Source organism: Dermochelys coriacea, chromosome 1 (genome assembly GCF_009764565.3).
Source record: "Dermochelys coriacea isolate rDerCor1 chromosome 1, rDerCor1.pri.v4, whole genome shotgun sequence".
Taxonomy (NCBI): Eukaryota; Metazoa; Chordata; order Testudines; family Dermochelyidae; genus Dermochelys; species Dermochelys coriacea.
In genome coordinates this window covers 332800708-332817656 of record NC_050068.2, presented here as the reverse complement: position 1 = coordinate 332817656, position 16949 = coordinate 332800708, and the positions used below count along the sequence as shown (strand labels likewise).

Genomic DNA, 16949 nt, shown 5'->3' with positions numbered 1-16949 from the left:
TAAGCTGTAACTGTTCATGAATACAATAAGATTCACAATGAAGTTTGCATGCTCTTATACTGTAATGATTGTCATTTTAAAACTAGCTTTTTGCCTTCGAGCTATCGGGGTAAAGACCTGCAGGAAAACTACTGTCGGAATCCCCGAGGGGAAGAAGGAGGGCCTTGGTGTTTTACAAGCAATCCAGAGATACGCCATGAAGTCTGTGACATTCCTCTCTGTTCAGAAGGTAACATGACACAGTTGATACCATAGAAAAGTCTCTTTTGCCCTGGAAGCAAGTGTGTAACTGTTATTAGAGAGTATTTATATATGGGCTTTGAACAAAGAACGGCTCAATTCTTAAGAATGATTTAGCAAGAGATGTTTGAGTAGTGATATGCTTATCACACAAATTAGGTAATTTGAATAGCTCTCTAGTCCACTACAGATCATCTAACAATTTCTGTTGTGATCAGTACATTATGAAAGCACCCGTTGCAGGTCCATAGTTATTGTCGAGTTGACTTTAGTACTTTATATGTAGCTAGATACTGGATTTGAGGATGAATTCTGAAAATAAATTTTTGTTTCACCTTTCAAATGATGCTCATGTGACAATCTGTAAGAAACGTTGGTCAATGTAATTCATAGATTCATAGATACTAAGGTCAGAAGGGACCACTCTGATCATCTAGTCCGACCTCCTGCACAGCGCCGGCCACAGAATGTCACCCACCACTCCTATGAAAAACCTCACCCATGTCTGAGCTATTGAAGTCCTCAAATCATGGTTCAAAACTTCAAGGAGCAGAGAAGCCTCCCTCCAGTCAACCATGCCCCATGCTACAGAGGAAGGCGAAAAACCTCCAGGGCCTCTCCAATCTGCCCTGGAGGAAAATTCCTTCCCGACCCCAAATATGGCAATCAGATAAACCCTGAGCATATGGGCAAGATTCACCAGCCAGATACCCAGGAAAGAATTTTCTATAGTAACTCAGATCCCATCCATCTAATATCCCATCTCAGGGGATTTGGCCTATTTACCCTGAATATTTAAAGATCAGTTACTTACCAAAATCCCATTATCCCATCATACCATCTCCTCCATAAACTTATCGAGTAGAATCTTAAAGCCAGATAGATCTTTTGCCCCCACTGCTTCCCTTGGAAGGTTATTCCAAAACTTCACTCCTCTGATGGTTAAAAACCTTCGTCTGATTTCAAGTCTAAACTTCCTGGTGGCCAGTTTATACCCATTTGTTCTTGTGTCCACATTGGTGCTGAGCTTAAATAATTCCTCTCCCTCTCCTATATTCATCCCTCTGATATATTTATAGAGAGCAATCATATCTCCCCTCAACCTTCTTTTAGTTAGGCTAAACAAGCCAAGCTCCTTAAGTCTCCTTTCATAAGACAAGTTTTCCATTCCTCGGATCATCCTAGTAGCCCTTCTCTGTACCTGCTCCAGTTTGAATTCATCCTTTTTAAACATGGGAGACCAGAACTGCACACAGTATTCTAGGTGAGGTCTCACCAGTGCCTTGTATAATGGTACTAAAACCTCCTTATCCCTACTGGAAATGCCTCTCCTGATGCATCCCAAAACCGCATTAGCTTTTTTCACAGCCATATCACATTGGCAGCTCATAGTCATCCTATGATCAACCAATACTCCAAGGTCCTTCTCCTCTTCCGTTACTTCTAATTGATGCGTCCCCAGCTTATAACTAAAATTCTTGTTATTAATCCCTAAATGCATAACCTTACACTTCTCACTATTAAATTTCATCCTATTACTATTACTCCAGTTTACAAGGTCATCCAGATCCTCCTGTATAATATCCCGATCCTTCTCCGAATTGGCAATACCTCCCAGCTTTGTATCATCTGCAAACTTTATTAGCACACTCCCACTTTTTGTGCCAAGGTCAGTAACAAAAAGATTAAATAAGATTGGTCCCAAAACCGATCCCTGAGGAACTCCACTGGTAACCTCCCTCCAACCTGACAGTTCGCCTTTCAGTAGGACCCGTTGCAGTCTCCCCTTTAACCAATTCCTTATCCACCTTCTGATGTTCATATTGATCCCCATCTTCTCCAATTTAACTAATAATTCCCCATGTGGCACGGTATCAAATGCCTTACTGAAATCTAGGTAAATTAGATCCACTGCATTTCCTTTATCTAAAAAATCTGTTACTTTTTCAAAAAAGGAGATTAGGTTGGTTTGGCACGATCTACCTTTTGTAAAACCATGTTGTATTTTGTCCCATTTACCATTGACTTCAATGTCCTTAACTAATTTTTCCTTCAAAATTTTTTCCAGGACCTTGCATACTACAGATGTCAAACTAACTGGCCTGTAGTTACCTGGATCACTTTTTTTTCCTTTCTTAAAAATAGGAACTATATTAGCAATTCTCCAATCATTCGGTACTATTCCTGAGTTTACAGATTCATTAAAAATTCTTGCTAATGGGCTTGCAATTTCAGGTGCCAATTCCTTTAATATTCTTGAATGAAGATTATCTGGGCCCCCCGATTTAGTCCCATTGCTGTAGAGCATTCTGATTGGGTGCCTTCCAATTTAAACTGATATTTATAAATAAGAACATAAGAATAGCTATGCTGGGTAAGACTGATGATTCATCCTGTCTTCTGACAGTGGCCTGTGCCACTGAATGAACAGAACAAGGAAATTTTGAGTGAGCCATCCCCTGTTGTCCAGTCCCAGCTTCCGTCAGTTGGAGGTGAAGGGACACCTTGAGTGTGGTGTTGCATTTCTGACCATTTTGGCTAGTAGCCATTGATGGACCTGTCCTCTATTAGCTTATCTAATTCTCTTTTGAACCCAGTTACACTTTTGGCCTTCACAACATCCCTTGGAGCAAGTTCCACAGGTTGACTGTGTATTGTGTGAAGAAATACTTCCAGTAAACCTCCTGCCTATTAACTTCATTCTGTCACTCTTAGTTCTTGTGTTATGTGAAGGGGTAAATAACGCTTTCCTATTCATTTTCCCCACACTATTCATTATTTTATAGTCCTTTATCATATCCCCCATTAGTCGTCTCTTTTCTAAGATGAACCATCCCATGCTTTTTATTCTCTCCTCATATGGAAGCTGTTCCTTTCCTCTTATAGTGATTTATTTGTTTTGATGTTTACAGCATTAAATCTCATGCCTTCCCTTCAGCACTTCACAAAATGTGGTCAATGATATTCAATATATTGATTCTAAGTGTTGGGTTCAGCAGTTCCACAATTCAGGAATATATTAATATGACTGCCTTATTTACCTCAAATCCAAGTCCCACTACCCTGCTAATCAGCCCATTCTCTTCTTTTACCTCTGGCATTTGGAGTAAGCTTTGCGGTATGCTAGGAAGGCTAATAAATCCAGGCTCTGTTGGACCAAGAACCAAAATTTACAGCCTGAATCTAAAGTACACTCCAGCTGGGATTAGACCTGCAGTTGAAAGCAAGATCAAGGGCTTCTTGGTTGATGATGGAGGGAGGGATAGCTCAGTGGTTTGGGCATTGGCCTGTTAAACCAAGGGTTGTGAGTTCAATCCTTGAGGGGGCCATTTAGGGATCTGGGGCATAAATTGGGGATTGGTCCTGGTTGGACTAGATGACCTTCTGAGGTCCCTTCCAACGCTGATATTATACGATTTTATTGAAGAATTAATTCTCTAACTGCCTAAATTATCATTTTCTAAGGCTTGGTCTACACTAGAAAATTAGGTTAATTTAGCTACAGTGATCAGGGATGTGGATTTTCCAGGGTGAGTGGCATAGTTAAACTGACCGAAGTCCTTGAGTATTCTTCCATCAACCTAGCTACTGCGTCTTGGAGAGGTGGATTACTTTCGCCAATTGGAGAATCCTTCCTGTCAGCATAGGTAGTGTCTACACTGAAGCAGTACAGCAGCTCATCTGCAGCAGCGCAGCTATGCCACTACAATGTTTTTAGGGGTAGACAAGCCCTAAGTGATTTTTATATTTCAATGTGAATGTATATTATATGTAAATGTAATGTGTATATATAAATTAGTTACCCCTTTGTGACCCAAAGTTCAGGGCCCTGGGGATATTTCAGTTGGGAGCAGAAATTGATGATGGAGTCGGATACACTCTTTGATGAAGTCTTGTTTATCTATAAGGAATGTCATCATCCTGCTTCTCTGAATGCAGGAGGAACCAACTGCAGTAGCACCATGTGCTCAGAGTCTAATGGATCGCCATATTGGGGGTCAGGAAGGAATTTTCCCCTGGGTCAGATTGTCAGAGACCCGGGAGTTTTTTATGTCTTCTTGGCAGCATGGGGCATAGGCCACTCGCCAGGTTTAAACTAGTGTAAATAGTGGATTCTCTGTAACATCAAGTCTTAAAATCATGATTTGAGGACTTCAGTAACTCGGCCACAGGTTAGGGGTTTATTACAGAAATGGGTGGATGAGGTTCTGTGGGCTGCAATGTGCAGGAGGTCAGACTAGATGGTCATGATGGTCCCTTCTAGCCTTAAAGTCTATGAATCTATGAGGAGTGGTTTCTTAGCTTACTGGCCCAGGCATCTTTTAAGCAGGCACGCCTGACCCAGATCATTCCTACATTTCTCTTAGGGTCACTGTGTGTTTACAGATTTCAACTTTGTATTCTTCAGGCTGTCTCTGTTTCTCCCTGGTTCTGTGTTCTTTATGGAAAAAAGTGTGTGCTTTATCAAAACTTAGATCTAGATCTTTGTTTAACACTCAAACTAATTTCTATAAAGGCCCAAGAAAGATGCTGGGTATGTATATGCCTTAAATACTTCCATTCAGATGCATCCAAAGTAACTTGATGGTGAACTAATCTGGCACCAAATCTAAACATCTGACAACATCTTAAAAGGAACCCACAGTGAGACATTATTCTGAAGGGCATTTCTTACACCTGTGTGAAATTGATGATCTAGGAAGTATTGTTTTTATAATGTTATAATACTCTGTGCAGGACAGCTTGAGTTTATGACAGCAATTTCTTTCTACTAGTGTTATGAGCTACTAACACACTATTTTTTGTTTTCAGTTGAATGCATGACCTGCAATGGAGAAAGTTACAGAGGGCCAATGGATCACACTGAATCAGGCAAGGAATGCCAGCGCTGGGACCTTCAGAGACCACACAGGCACAAATTCAGACCAGAGAGGTAAAATACTACTTCACTGTTTTCTTTTAAAAATTACACACATTCTGGTACTCGTTAGGCCTAACTTCAGCTGGTTTAAATCAGCTGCATTGAACTTTATGGAAATATGCTATGTGAATTTACGTGGTCTGATGAGGATATGTATGTCTGTATACACAGAGCAAGTGATGTCACTAGAAAAAACCCTAATATCATAACAAAATAAATAACAATAAAAATTACTAGTAGCAGTAATACTTTCACCTACCAAAGATCTCAAAGACCTTTAAAAATACTGATGAATTTAGCCTTCCAACATTAATAATTTACAATAGATCCATTTACTTCAATAATGAATAGCTAGACCCTATGCAATTATTAGTCTTATGTTGCATAAGGTGTTAATTATCCAGTTTATGTTGCATAAGGTGTTAAAAAAATCAACACTGATTTTCACCCTGGAAAAGCAATTGTGAGTGGCTAAATTCCGCATTTTATAATAGATTTATGTTTTGTAAAATAAGTTGATGAACTATGGATATAATGCCAAAAAAATGAGTCAGAAATAGCATTAAAAAACTGCAGACAAGAAAGGTTTTATTCTAGTGGGTGAAATTCACCAAAGTGCAGACAACCATCTGCAACATTAACACTCCCTTCTGGAGAGGCTATGTGGGTGGGTTTAGGCCACACATAAAGGCCTTTGAACCCTTACTGCATTAGGGAGGGGGAATCTTGCATGGGCTCATACTGAAACAAGCCTTGCTGAAAAATTTGATTTTAACTAGGCCCATTTATAAAATAGGTAAAATAATGTTAACCTACCTCACAAAAATGTTGTTGGGATTAATTCATATCAGAAAATACGTATCTGAGATCTTCCTCTGAATGTGTCCATATAAACTACCAAGTATTAATAATGAAATATAGTTATTATGCTTTAAAATAAGGTACGGGTAGCTTTAAGCTATGTCTGCACTACAACTTATGTCAGCATAATTTATGTTGCTCAGGGCTGTGAATAAACGAAAGCTACCCAGGGGGGAAAAAGTCTGAGACCTGCTCTGCATTACAGTTAGGTCGATGTAAGGCACTAAAATGTAGCTCCCACCAATGTAACTCACCCACTTTACCGACTTCATAACTCCACCTCCACAAGAGGCATACCACTTAGGTCTATGTAATTAGACTGACGCAGTGTCAATGTGGACGCTATTGCTTGCATTGAGTGTTGCTGCCTTTCAGAAGCCATCCCACAATGTCCCATGCTGGCAATTAAACCAGTGCAAGTGCTCCTGTTGAGGACAAGCATCGCTGACACAAGGAGCATAGCATGGACATGCTAAACCAGTTTATTTACTGTAGTGGCTGTACGTCAATGTAACTTAGGTCAATTTAATTTTGTAGTGTAGACTTGTCCTAAGGGTACCATCTTGGCATCACTGATGTCCATGGAAATTTTGTCATTGATTTCAGGGGAGCTAGGGTTTCATTCTGGTGCTTGGATCCTGCGTTGTGCTCTGCACAGACACACTGTTGCACCTTCATGGAATCCCATTGAGGTTGATGTGGCTTGGCATTGGGACTGCAGTCCCTCTGTATGGAGCACAATGCAGGACTGTGGCTTATATTCATGTATAGCAGAGAAATACTAAGATGTACTAGTACAGTTTAAAGTCTGGCTGTCTTTTCATTACAACCTCCTGATTTATATCTCTGGTATGGCAATGCCCTTTATACAACAACTTGACCTACAAGGTTGTAGCCCTGGACACACAAATTTGGAATATTTATGAACAGTAAAAGCTTTAGCCCCCACAAAACACCATTCAATTTTTTTTAAGTGTGACAAATCAGAAGGCCAAATTAATCACTGGTGTAATTTAATTTACAACAGTATACTCATGTCAGGGATGCATTTGGGATGTAAATTTCAACATGAATAAATAAATAAGGATCGTCCATTGATGTTAAAAAGCAATCTTGGTCTATTTGAAAAAAAATATGTACTATTCAGAACTTCAATGGCTAACTCTCTTCAAACCTAGAAGTGGACGTGTCTCTGACATTGGAGAAGTGTCTTGTTGCTTTCTTAGCCATTGAAGTCAAGATTCCTACTGCTGCTTAAGGGGTAGGATGGGGAAAAACAAATAATAAACAAAAATCACTAAGGAGGTGCAATGGGGATCTGAAAGATCTCTGGAACCCTTAGGATCCTCCTCTGATCCAAGCAGCAGACTATGGCCCTGGGTATGTTTGGGGGAAAGAGACCTGGAGACTAGACTAACTCTTAAAGGGCCATTACATAATTCTCAGTGACATAAATCTGAGATTGGGTGGGCCAGATTGCAACCCCATCATCCAGTTTATCCCTGCTAGTTGTGGCTACCTGTGGGGGAAGGCACACTAAATGGTCTTCTGCTGTAGGGACTAAAATAGTACTAGCTGACTCCCAAGGACGTGGAAAGAAGCAAGCAGATCTGAGAACACTTGTAGGCAAAATCAGTAACTGGGAAGGACAATTTTTTCCCCACCCACTCTCTCTGCATGTGAGCAAATGACGGAGGTAAACTGGAGTTCTTCTGTTCCCCAAGGTTAGAGGAAGTCAAAAAGGGCTTCTTTCCCTGCTGCCTCACCCCACTCACAATAGTCAGACTAGCTTTGTACCCTAACATCCTCCTGCAACCATAGTCATCTGTAGTCCTTGCATGGAGCAGATCCTATCTGAATCTATACATCTGTTTATCTATAATAGACATTGAGAATAGTCAGTGGATAGTGCTGGAAATTTCCCTGTTTATCTGTCTATATGGCTTGATCCTGCAAGATGCTGAGCAGTCTGGTGATGACTGTTAAGCTCAAATGATTCAACTGAAGTTAAGTCTGTGCCTAAGTGTCTTGCAGGATTGGGACCAGAGTGCTCAGCATCTTGCAGGATTGAGCCTTTAGTGTACAGTTACATGATGGCCTTTAGGGGAAATGATTCTGATGATCTGACCCCCTTATTCTGTCCCCATTCCAGGGACTGATCAGTTGTGGGGGGTCAGAGGAAGGTCCTGGGAGATATCGGGGTACTTTTTAAACTTCACCCCCTCTCCCAGTTTAGAACTTAGTAATTGTCTTGAAGCAGTAATGAGTATTGTCGAGCACAGTTGCTACTGCGGATAAAAGGATCTCATGTTGCCATAGCCCTGTCTCCTTGCCCCATTCTGCAGGGTTCAATGACAGTAATGATTGAACCCTCTTTCAAATTCTCTCCCAACCCCATCTTTCAAACCCTGCTGTAGCAGAGGGAGTGTGATTTGTCCCAAGGAAGGCAGGATTGTAGAAACAGACTTTGGGATGAGTGTATGGTGGGTAGAGAACTCCATCAGCACACCTTTGTAAATCACATGTAAATCATGTGCTCATGAGAAGCACATCTGCTTGCAGTTGTAGGAAGGTCTCAGGTTCAAAAGTAGTTAACATTTTTGTCCCCTTAAATAAGTTTTCACAGTAGTCCCTTGGGCAAGCCTACTTTTTGTTCTCTTTCAAACATGCAAAAAAACCTGCAAAACCAAAGCATTTTGCATTTATTGGCAATAAGTGCATTTTACTTTTATTCCCACATTCGGAAGTTTGTGGCTGCTACTTATGACCATTTATATAAAGTAAGTCTCCTTATTATGTTCCCCCCTCTTGTCTGCTTAACAGAGGCGAGACAAACATGGAAACAATTAAAATAACATGACAGTTTCAAACCTTAACAAGATAAAGGGAGAGGGAAGTTTTAAATATTTTTCACAATGCTGGAAATGAGGGCATGACCTAGAACAAGCTGTGTTACCAAAATGGAGCTATCATTAGTAACAAAGCAATTGAAAATAGCTTCTAGTTTGAACCCAGGGTTGTTGCACTAGAGAACCTGTTTTCTTAATGAGTCTGGCATGCCAGGCAGTGTTTATATAATCCACACTTAATTTGGCTGTTTGGGGAAAAAAAAAATGAGACTTGCGTGTCTGTCAAGGGATGGCCATGCTCTAAAGTGGAGTGAAGCAATTAGCTGAATTACCCCATCTGGTGTCCTTCATGTTACCACAGCTGAGTCTCCCTGTCCAAGGGCCTGATTCTGCTCAGTGCTTCCTAGGAGGTTTCACCCTCATTTTCCTCTATGGGAGTAGAGGGAATTCCCCAACCCCCATGATCAGGTCCCAAGCCAGCAGGCACTGCATCAAACTTGTCTCAGCTGGAATTGGTTCTTTACACATCTTGTGCATGCCTGTATAGTGTTGCCAGCCAGACGTGCTGAACACATTTGTTGGTATGGTTTGCAGATATCCTGACAAGGGCTTTGATGATAATTACTGCCGCAATCCCGATGGCAAGCCAAGACCGTGGTGCTACACTCTTGACCCTGATACCCCGTGGGAGTTCTGTGCAATTAAAACGTGTGGTGAGTTAAAGCAAAAATTTATTGCTTCCTTTTCCTTTCCCAAATCTGGACTCAAATAGTCTGTTCTAAGTGGGTGGGGAATATAACTGTTTTTGTTCATTCATTGTGCTTTGCTCAATTTTAAAACAGAGTAAGCAAAGAACAGCCCTTACAATCTCTTTAATAGTCTTCATAAGACATAATCAGCAATGCATTATTTAGCACTTTTTATAATTATTCTATTATACACGTCAGCATGCCACACTCCCGTCTCTTCCACAAACACAGACTGCACTAAGATGTCTTCCTTGTAAACACCACTGTGCAGTTTATTTACAGTATTTTAATCCTTCCACCAATCCATAGGAGTGTCTCCATACCTCTCGACACTGTGTATCTTAACTTTCTAACCCCTTGTCCCAAATAGAGGAGGGGGAATAAAGTGAGTCTAATCAGAGGAACCCCTTGGTCAAGCTCGCCTAGCTTTCTGTTCCTCTCCTTTTTCCCCCTTGAGCATGCATTTGTCTGTTCGTTTATATAGCTTCCCTGCTAATGGGCTAATTGACTCATTACCAGGCCAGATCAGGGCTAGTGAGTGAGTCAGGTACACCTTGTCCAATTAGGCATTCTCCAGGCGAACCTAATTAATACTAATAATGGTGCCTAGAGTGCTGGCTTGAGTGCTAGCCCGCATGACTCTGTCACATGTCTCCTTCCTTTTTCCAGTGGAAAAATGTCTTTTCCCTCCCTTCCCCTCCTTTTCTAGAGGTACTACTAGACCTCTGCCCCTCCTTGCCCTAAGGGTATTTGTCTTGGATCTTGTTATAAGGTCCATCCATTCTCGACCCACAAGAATCCAGCTTGGTGGGTAAGGGGTGTCCCCATAATTTGGTCTCTGCCCACAGGTTGTCATACCAAGGGCAGTCTGTTGGGCTGTGCTCACAAGGAAACCAAAATTAAAAGAATACTAAGGTTGCACAATCAAGCACAGAGTAATTAGGAAATGCCAAAATTAAGGTTGTCTATGCAATCTTAATTCCACCCCTTTGGGTGTATATATTATGATACAGACTTCAATTACATAATCATACACATTTCAAAACAGGTCTCCAGTTTTCTACTGCCACATTTAGTGTTCAGGACGGATAGTGCTCACTGAATGGGCTGCTATTCAATATTTTTATCCTTGTTCAATATGTAATCTCCTGGCTTGCTTACTGGACACTATTCAAACCCTCCTCTGAAGACAGAATTATTCATTTCCTTATGGGATTTCTATAGTATTCATCACTATAGTATTTGAGTGCTTCATAAACATGAATAAATTTATTTTCACAATGTACTTGTGAAATAAGGGGTGCTATTATTCTCCATTTTACTGATGGGAATCTGAGGCACAGAGAGATTTAAATGAAGTGTCTACTAATTCTGAGTGCCAGTTTGAACTGATTTTTAGTGTCCTTAGTATTACATAGCACTTTATATTTTCAAAACACAGCTCCCACTGACTTGTGTTGCAGGCATGAGTGCTCAACACTTCTGCAAATCGGGTGTCTCAAGTTGGGCACCCAGAGAATAAGGAACACATAATTAGTGGCCACTTGTGAAAAGTGTGGTATAAGTGACTTGCCTAGCATCACACAGGAAATCTGTGGCAGATGCAGAGATGGAATCTCGCAGTCCAGGGCAGCATTCAGCTGCTTAAACCATGAGACCATCCTTTCTCTTCTTGCAACCCTGCCTTCTTCATTATACACCTTTCAACGTCAGCAGCAAATGAAACAGGGATCCTGCAGACAACACTCTTTCCCTACACAGTCCTGGTGCATCCCCAGAGCAGGTCCATCCTGTGCACTGAATGAGACAGGGGTTCCTTGGAAAAAATAGAATGGAATCACACAGGTAAAGGCTGTGCCATAGTGCACAGGCACAAGTGACCAAATTAAGGTCACACAGGGAACATCAGTTTTAGCATTTCCTGACTTTTGAGTGTTGGACTTTGCTACCTTACCGTCGTTTTTAACAGTTTTTTTTCTGTGTAAGGATATATGTACTTGTGTCTTGAGAGCTCTTTATGTGCAGTACTATTCTTCAGAGAGATTGTGGCTTTGGTAAGATTTCATGGTTATAAATGACATTAGAATTTGGCACAGTTAGTTTTAAAGGTTAACTGATGCTGTTAAAAACCCACACCATTGGAACTTTTGTCCGTGCGGAAGCTGAATTTATTTATTTGTGGATTTAAAAAAAGAAAAGAAAAGAAAAGAAAAGAAAAATAGTTGAGTGAAACTTTGATTGTTTGTTTTAATTGTCGTAGTCCTCTGCAATTTTTGGTTTTGACTGAGTCCAGAAACAGAAAGGAGGGGCGGGGGGGCGGGGGTGGAGCGGGGCTCTTGTGGTATTTTCAACTAGCCCAAAATGAGAGCGAACTGGAAATTGTATGAAAAATATATTCTTCCACTTTTCTAGCCCCTCACTGGTCAAAGTGTGGATAAAACATCTGGGGCCACATTCTGCTTTGCACCCTTGTATAGCATCCAAGAGGCTGCACACAGTGTAAAAGCAGAATTTATCTCCTTACCTTTTGGGTTCTAATCCAATTTAAAATTCTCAATGTTTTCAAATTTTGCCTATCAATACTTCTGAACAGTCCATAGTCACTTGTACTGGTTTTATGTTACTGTAACCTTTTTGCCCATGACTCACTTCTCATTACCCTGTATTTATGCTGGTGTAATTCTGTTGACTTCCGTGATGTTACTCCTGATTTACTCCTTGATATAGAACCTCACTTTGAGCCTAAATCTGCTTTCACATGTATCAGCAGAATACTGAATAATTCTAGAATAATTCCATTAAAGTCAGAGGAATTATATCATTGTAACCCCACGTGCTCTGGCTCAATTTGCTGTGCTGTATGATGTCTATAAAGGGGGTGTACAGAGCAGTGGCAACTTACTTAGAAGTGACCCTGCTGCCTTATGTGATCAAAAATAGTGGCTTCAAAAATCTATACATCAGTTCATGTGTGACCTTGTGCCAAAAGATTTCCTGTGAACTTCTCCTGTGAACTACAAGCACCTTCTTCTATATATTGGTATCTGGACATTTTGCTACTTGAGCATCGGACTTTGGCCTCTAAGAACAACTGGGAAGTTATTAAGCCAAAGACATCATCTAGTTTGGACCTAGTTTTTATCTCAAATATAAAACAGTTGAGTCTATCCACCTAGTTTAAAGATTGTGAAGAGCAATTTACTTATTCGTTTCTTTAATCTTTTTTGGCTGATTAGCCACGAGCGCCCCCAACCTGTTCTGCCCGCCCGGTGCTCCTGCCAGAGATTGGGGGAGCGCCAGGTGGGAGGGGAACGGCAAGCCCCCTGTGCCCCGACTCCACACCCGGGCAGGAGCACTGGGCGGATGGAGCAGGGCAAGCTCTTGCTCCCCAATCCTGCTCTCTGGCAGGAGTGCTGGGGGGGCTTGGAGGGGACTGCAGGCAGAGGGGTGAGGAGGGGCCCCCATGTGCTCTGACTCAGGGCCCCACAAACCCCTAATCCAGCTCTGTCCACAACTACTTTAATAGTCAATAAAATACACATGATCAGTCTCTGTTGTAACATATTTATATACTTTTTTCTGGTAGTGGAGATTTTATTACTAAAAATTTAAGTTATAATTTCTGACAGTTTTTACAACTACAACTTTTATAAACGTTTATCCTTTGGCATTTCCCAAGTTGATGTGTCAGTGCTCTGAAGAGTCACATCTGGTGTTGGTGGTTACATAAGCTTAACAACCAATTTAACTCAACATTCACAGTCTGATCCAATTTTTTAAAAGACAGATGCTAGGGGATCTTTTCCAAACTCTAGTAATGGCTCCTCCTCCTCTAGCAGTCAAGATTATGTTAGAGTCTTGAAGAAATGCAATCTCAGTGCAGCCCTTCTAAAAATAAGTGGCCTACATTGATGATCCTGAGCACTTTGCTCTTGATAGTGTGATGAAGTTGGGCTCTCTTCATTGGGTACACAGTCTTCTTTTTGATCTTCATTTGACATCAGGGGGAATTCCACACTCAAAACTAAATTTTCATTATAGTAAATGATAGTGTTCTGTGAATATGTAAAAGATATATCCACTGTACAAAAGTTCCTTCAATAAATTGCCTGATTCTGTTTCACGTTACTAAACAGACAATAGTGATGATGATGATACTATCAAGTAGTATTCTAATTTTACAGCAGAAAAAAACCTCTACTTTTAAAAAAATCTTCAAAACCTGAATAAAACTCAGGTAAATGAGGTTTTTTCCATTAAATGATGATGGTTGTTTCAGTGCAGTGGTTTTCAAACTGGGATACACGTACCCCTAGGGGTATGTGAGCTCTTATCAGAGGGGTTATGAGAAAAATCCTATCATGGCCGACAACACATTTTATTTAGTAAGACTTGGCAATCTAATCAAGTTGAATCTGCTGCTCTCCCCATGAGCTCCCACCACCCTGCCCGCAGCCACCCCCGTACCCCCTGCCTGCCTGCAGCCAGCCCCCATCTCCAGCCACCTCCTGCCCTGCCCGTAGCCACCCCCGCACCCTCTGCCCTGCCTGCAGCCAGCCCCTGCCACACCCCCTGCCCTGGCCACAGCCAGCCCCTGTCTACAGCCACCCCCGCGCACCCTGCCTGCAGCCAGCCCCCGTCTCCAGCCACCCCCTGCCCTGCCTCCAGTCACCTCCGCACCCCCTGCCTGCAGCCAGCCCCTGCCGCACCCCCTGTCCTGGCCGCAGCTAGCCCCTGTCTCCAGCCACTCCCACACCACCTGCCCGCAGCCAGCCTCTGCCGCACCCTCTGCCCTGCCAGCAGCCAGCCCCTGTCTCTAGCCAGCCCTGCACCCCCCCGCCCTGCCTGCAGCCAGCCCCTACCTCCAGTCAGCCACTGCTCTGTCTCCAGCCAGCCCCACACCCCCTTGCCTCCAGCCAACCCCGCACCCTCCTGTCTCCTGCCAGCTCCGCACCCCTTGCCCTGCCCGTAGCCAGCCCTGCACCCCTTGCCTCCAGCTAGCCTAGCCCCGCGTCCACTGGTGCCCTGCAGTTCCAGGGCAGTAACCCTGCACACCTGCTTTAATGAGATAGGCAGGGAGCAGCTGGGACCCACACATGTGCACACCCTAGGGTGACCAGACAGCAAGTGTGAAAAATCAGGACGGGGTGGGGGGTAATAGGAGCCTATATAAGAAAAAGACCCTAAAATCGGGACTGTCCCTATAAAATCAGGACATCTGGTCACCCTAGCGCACCCCCAGGGAGTGGCGGGGACCTACACATATGAAATGGAGCTCATTTCTAGTTCAGGCCCATCTTTTTAAAAAAAGAACTTTTGGCAGGGTTAACATACATCCGTATTTTCTCGGACTGGTCAGGCTTTTTGGTTCTTAAATCACCATCTGGGAAAATACGGATGTATGGTAACCCTGTTGGTACAAAAAATACATACCAGGGCACATCCCTTAAATCAGAACTTTTTATAGGGAACCGGTTGTTTAGATTTTGGCAGCTCATCACTGGGTGTGCCCCCATAGGGGCCTGCAGAGTAACAGTTGTTGGGGGGGGGGCTTTTTCAAAACTTTGAGCTGAGTGCTCCACCCCTTTGAGTTACAATTTTTGGTTGCACCTTGCCCCCAGCCCAGACAGGTTGAGTGGCTCGCTGAGGTTAGTCAGGGGGTGGAGGTGGCACTCCTTCAATTGAGGCACCTGGCCTCACCTGCCCAAGTTGCCTGGCATTGCTGCTTGCTCCCCTGAACTTTACTCCATGCTCCCCTGGGGGAGGGGGTGTCTCACAGTTTGAGTTGTTTCTAAATAGAAGGCAGAAGTCTAAAGGGGCATGTGACCATGCATGCACCCCCCCCACACACACACATTGCCTCTGCCTATCTGAGATAGGAGTATGTGGTAAGCTATGTTATTTGAAAAGGGGTACAAAACCTAAATAGTTTGCAAGCCACTCTTTTGGTTAGGACACTAGCCGAGGATTTGGAAGTCCTGGGTTCAATTCCTTGCTCAACCACAGACTTCCTGTGTGACCTTGGGCAAGTCACTTAGTCTCTCAGTACCTCAGTTCCCCATCAGTAAAATGGGGATTACAGCACTTCCCTACCTCACTAGGATGTTGTGAGGATAAATAAATTAAAAATTACAAGGTGCTCAGATACTAGAATAATGGGGGCTGTGGTTAGATGTTTGGCTGCGTGTGTGTGTTCTCCTTGTGTGCTGTCCCAGCTCTGTGCAGACAGCCGGCACAGCAGACCTTGAGCGAACCACTCAATGACCACAAAATCCATTAAGGTACGAAGGCGCCAGACCAGAAATTGTTGACAAAACATGGTAATAGCACCTGGCAGACTCTATGAGAATACTGAGGGTATGTCTATACTACCCGCCGGGTTGGTGGGCAGCTATCAATCCAGCAGGGGTCGATTTATTGCATCTAGTCTAGGCATGATAAATTGACCCCCAAGCACTCTCCCGTTGACTGCTGTACTCCACCGGAGCAAGAGGTGCAGGCAGAGTTGACGGGGGAGCGTCAGCAGTCGACTCACTGCTGTGAAGACACTGCAGTGAGTAGATCTAAGTACTTTGACTTCAGCTACGTTATTCACGTAGCTGAAGTTGCGTAACTTAGATCAATCCCCCTCACCCTAGTGTAGACCAGGCCTAAGAGATGTATACCTGTGACAACGGATGCAGCTCAGTGAAAGGTGGGACTTTCCATTCCTCCCTCGGCTGGACAAAAATACTCCCTTTGAGATCCATTTTTATACCCTGATACAAACAAGTTAGTACTGCCTCCGACATAGTTAGTTAGTGCCCTCTGACTTGGCTAGTTATTACCTTGTATACGTTGGTTTGATCAAAACATCTTTATTACGTACTGTCATCCTGACCTTATCTTTTAGGAGGGGTCAGTGTGTTCCTGTTATCCTTGGGGAATGTTTTTGCACCATCCTTGATATCGGGATGTTCTGGTAGCACTTGATATTGGGATGTGTTTGCTTAAGTACTCTGTACTCTGTGCTTAGCACTTCTGAGGAATGTGTATTTTTGCAATATTAGCCCTATTCTTGCCAAATTCTGTGAGCTGGTTCTGCTTCATACCAGGCTTCTGATACAAGGGCTTATGCCTCTGGCTCTCTTCCTACTACAGGGGCCATATAAGTACTAAAGGTAGACAATGAAACCTCATAATAAAAAACCCCTAAATTATTATCTTCTCTAAATTAATCTGAAATTGCCTTTTGCTGCTATCATTACTATTAATTGTTGGCCCAGAACTTACTGTGTGTTAGAGAATCTTTGCACAAACTGCCTTAAAGCTGGTTTACCGGCTACCATG

General features: G+C 42.8%; 1 protein-coding gene across 2 annotated transcripts in view; it reads left to right on the top strand.

The window, feature by feature from the left end:
* Nucleotides 1–16949, top strand: part of HGF (hepatocyte growth factor) — an 81963-nt gene that overhangs the window by 29928 nt on the left and 35086 nt on the right. The window contains exons 5-7 of one of the 2 annotated variants that reach the window (XM_038414031.2): nt 87–229; nt 5053–5173; nt 9466–9584. In XM_038414031.2, coding sequence (XP_038269959.1) covers nt 87–229; nt 5053–5173; nt 9466–9584 — 383 coding nt within the window. The remainder of the gene's footprint in view (nt 1–86; nt 230–5052; nt 5174–9465; nt 9585–16949) is intronic. The other variant, XM_038414041.2, reaches the window with a different exon arrangement.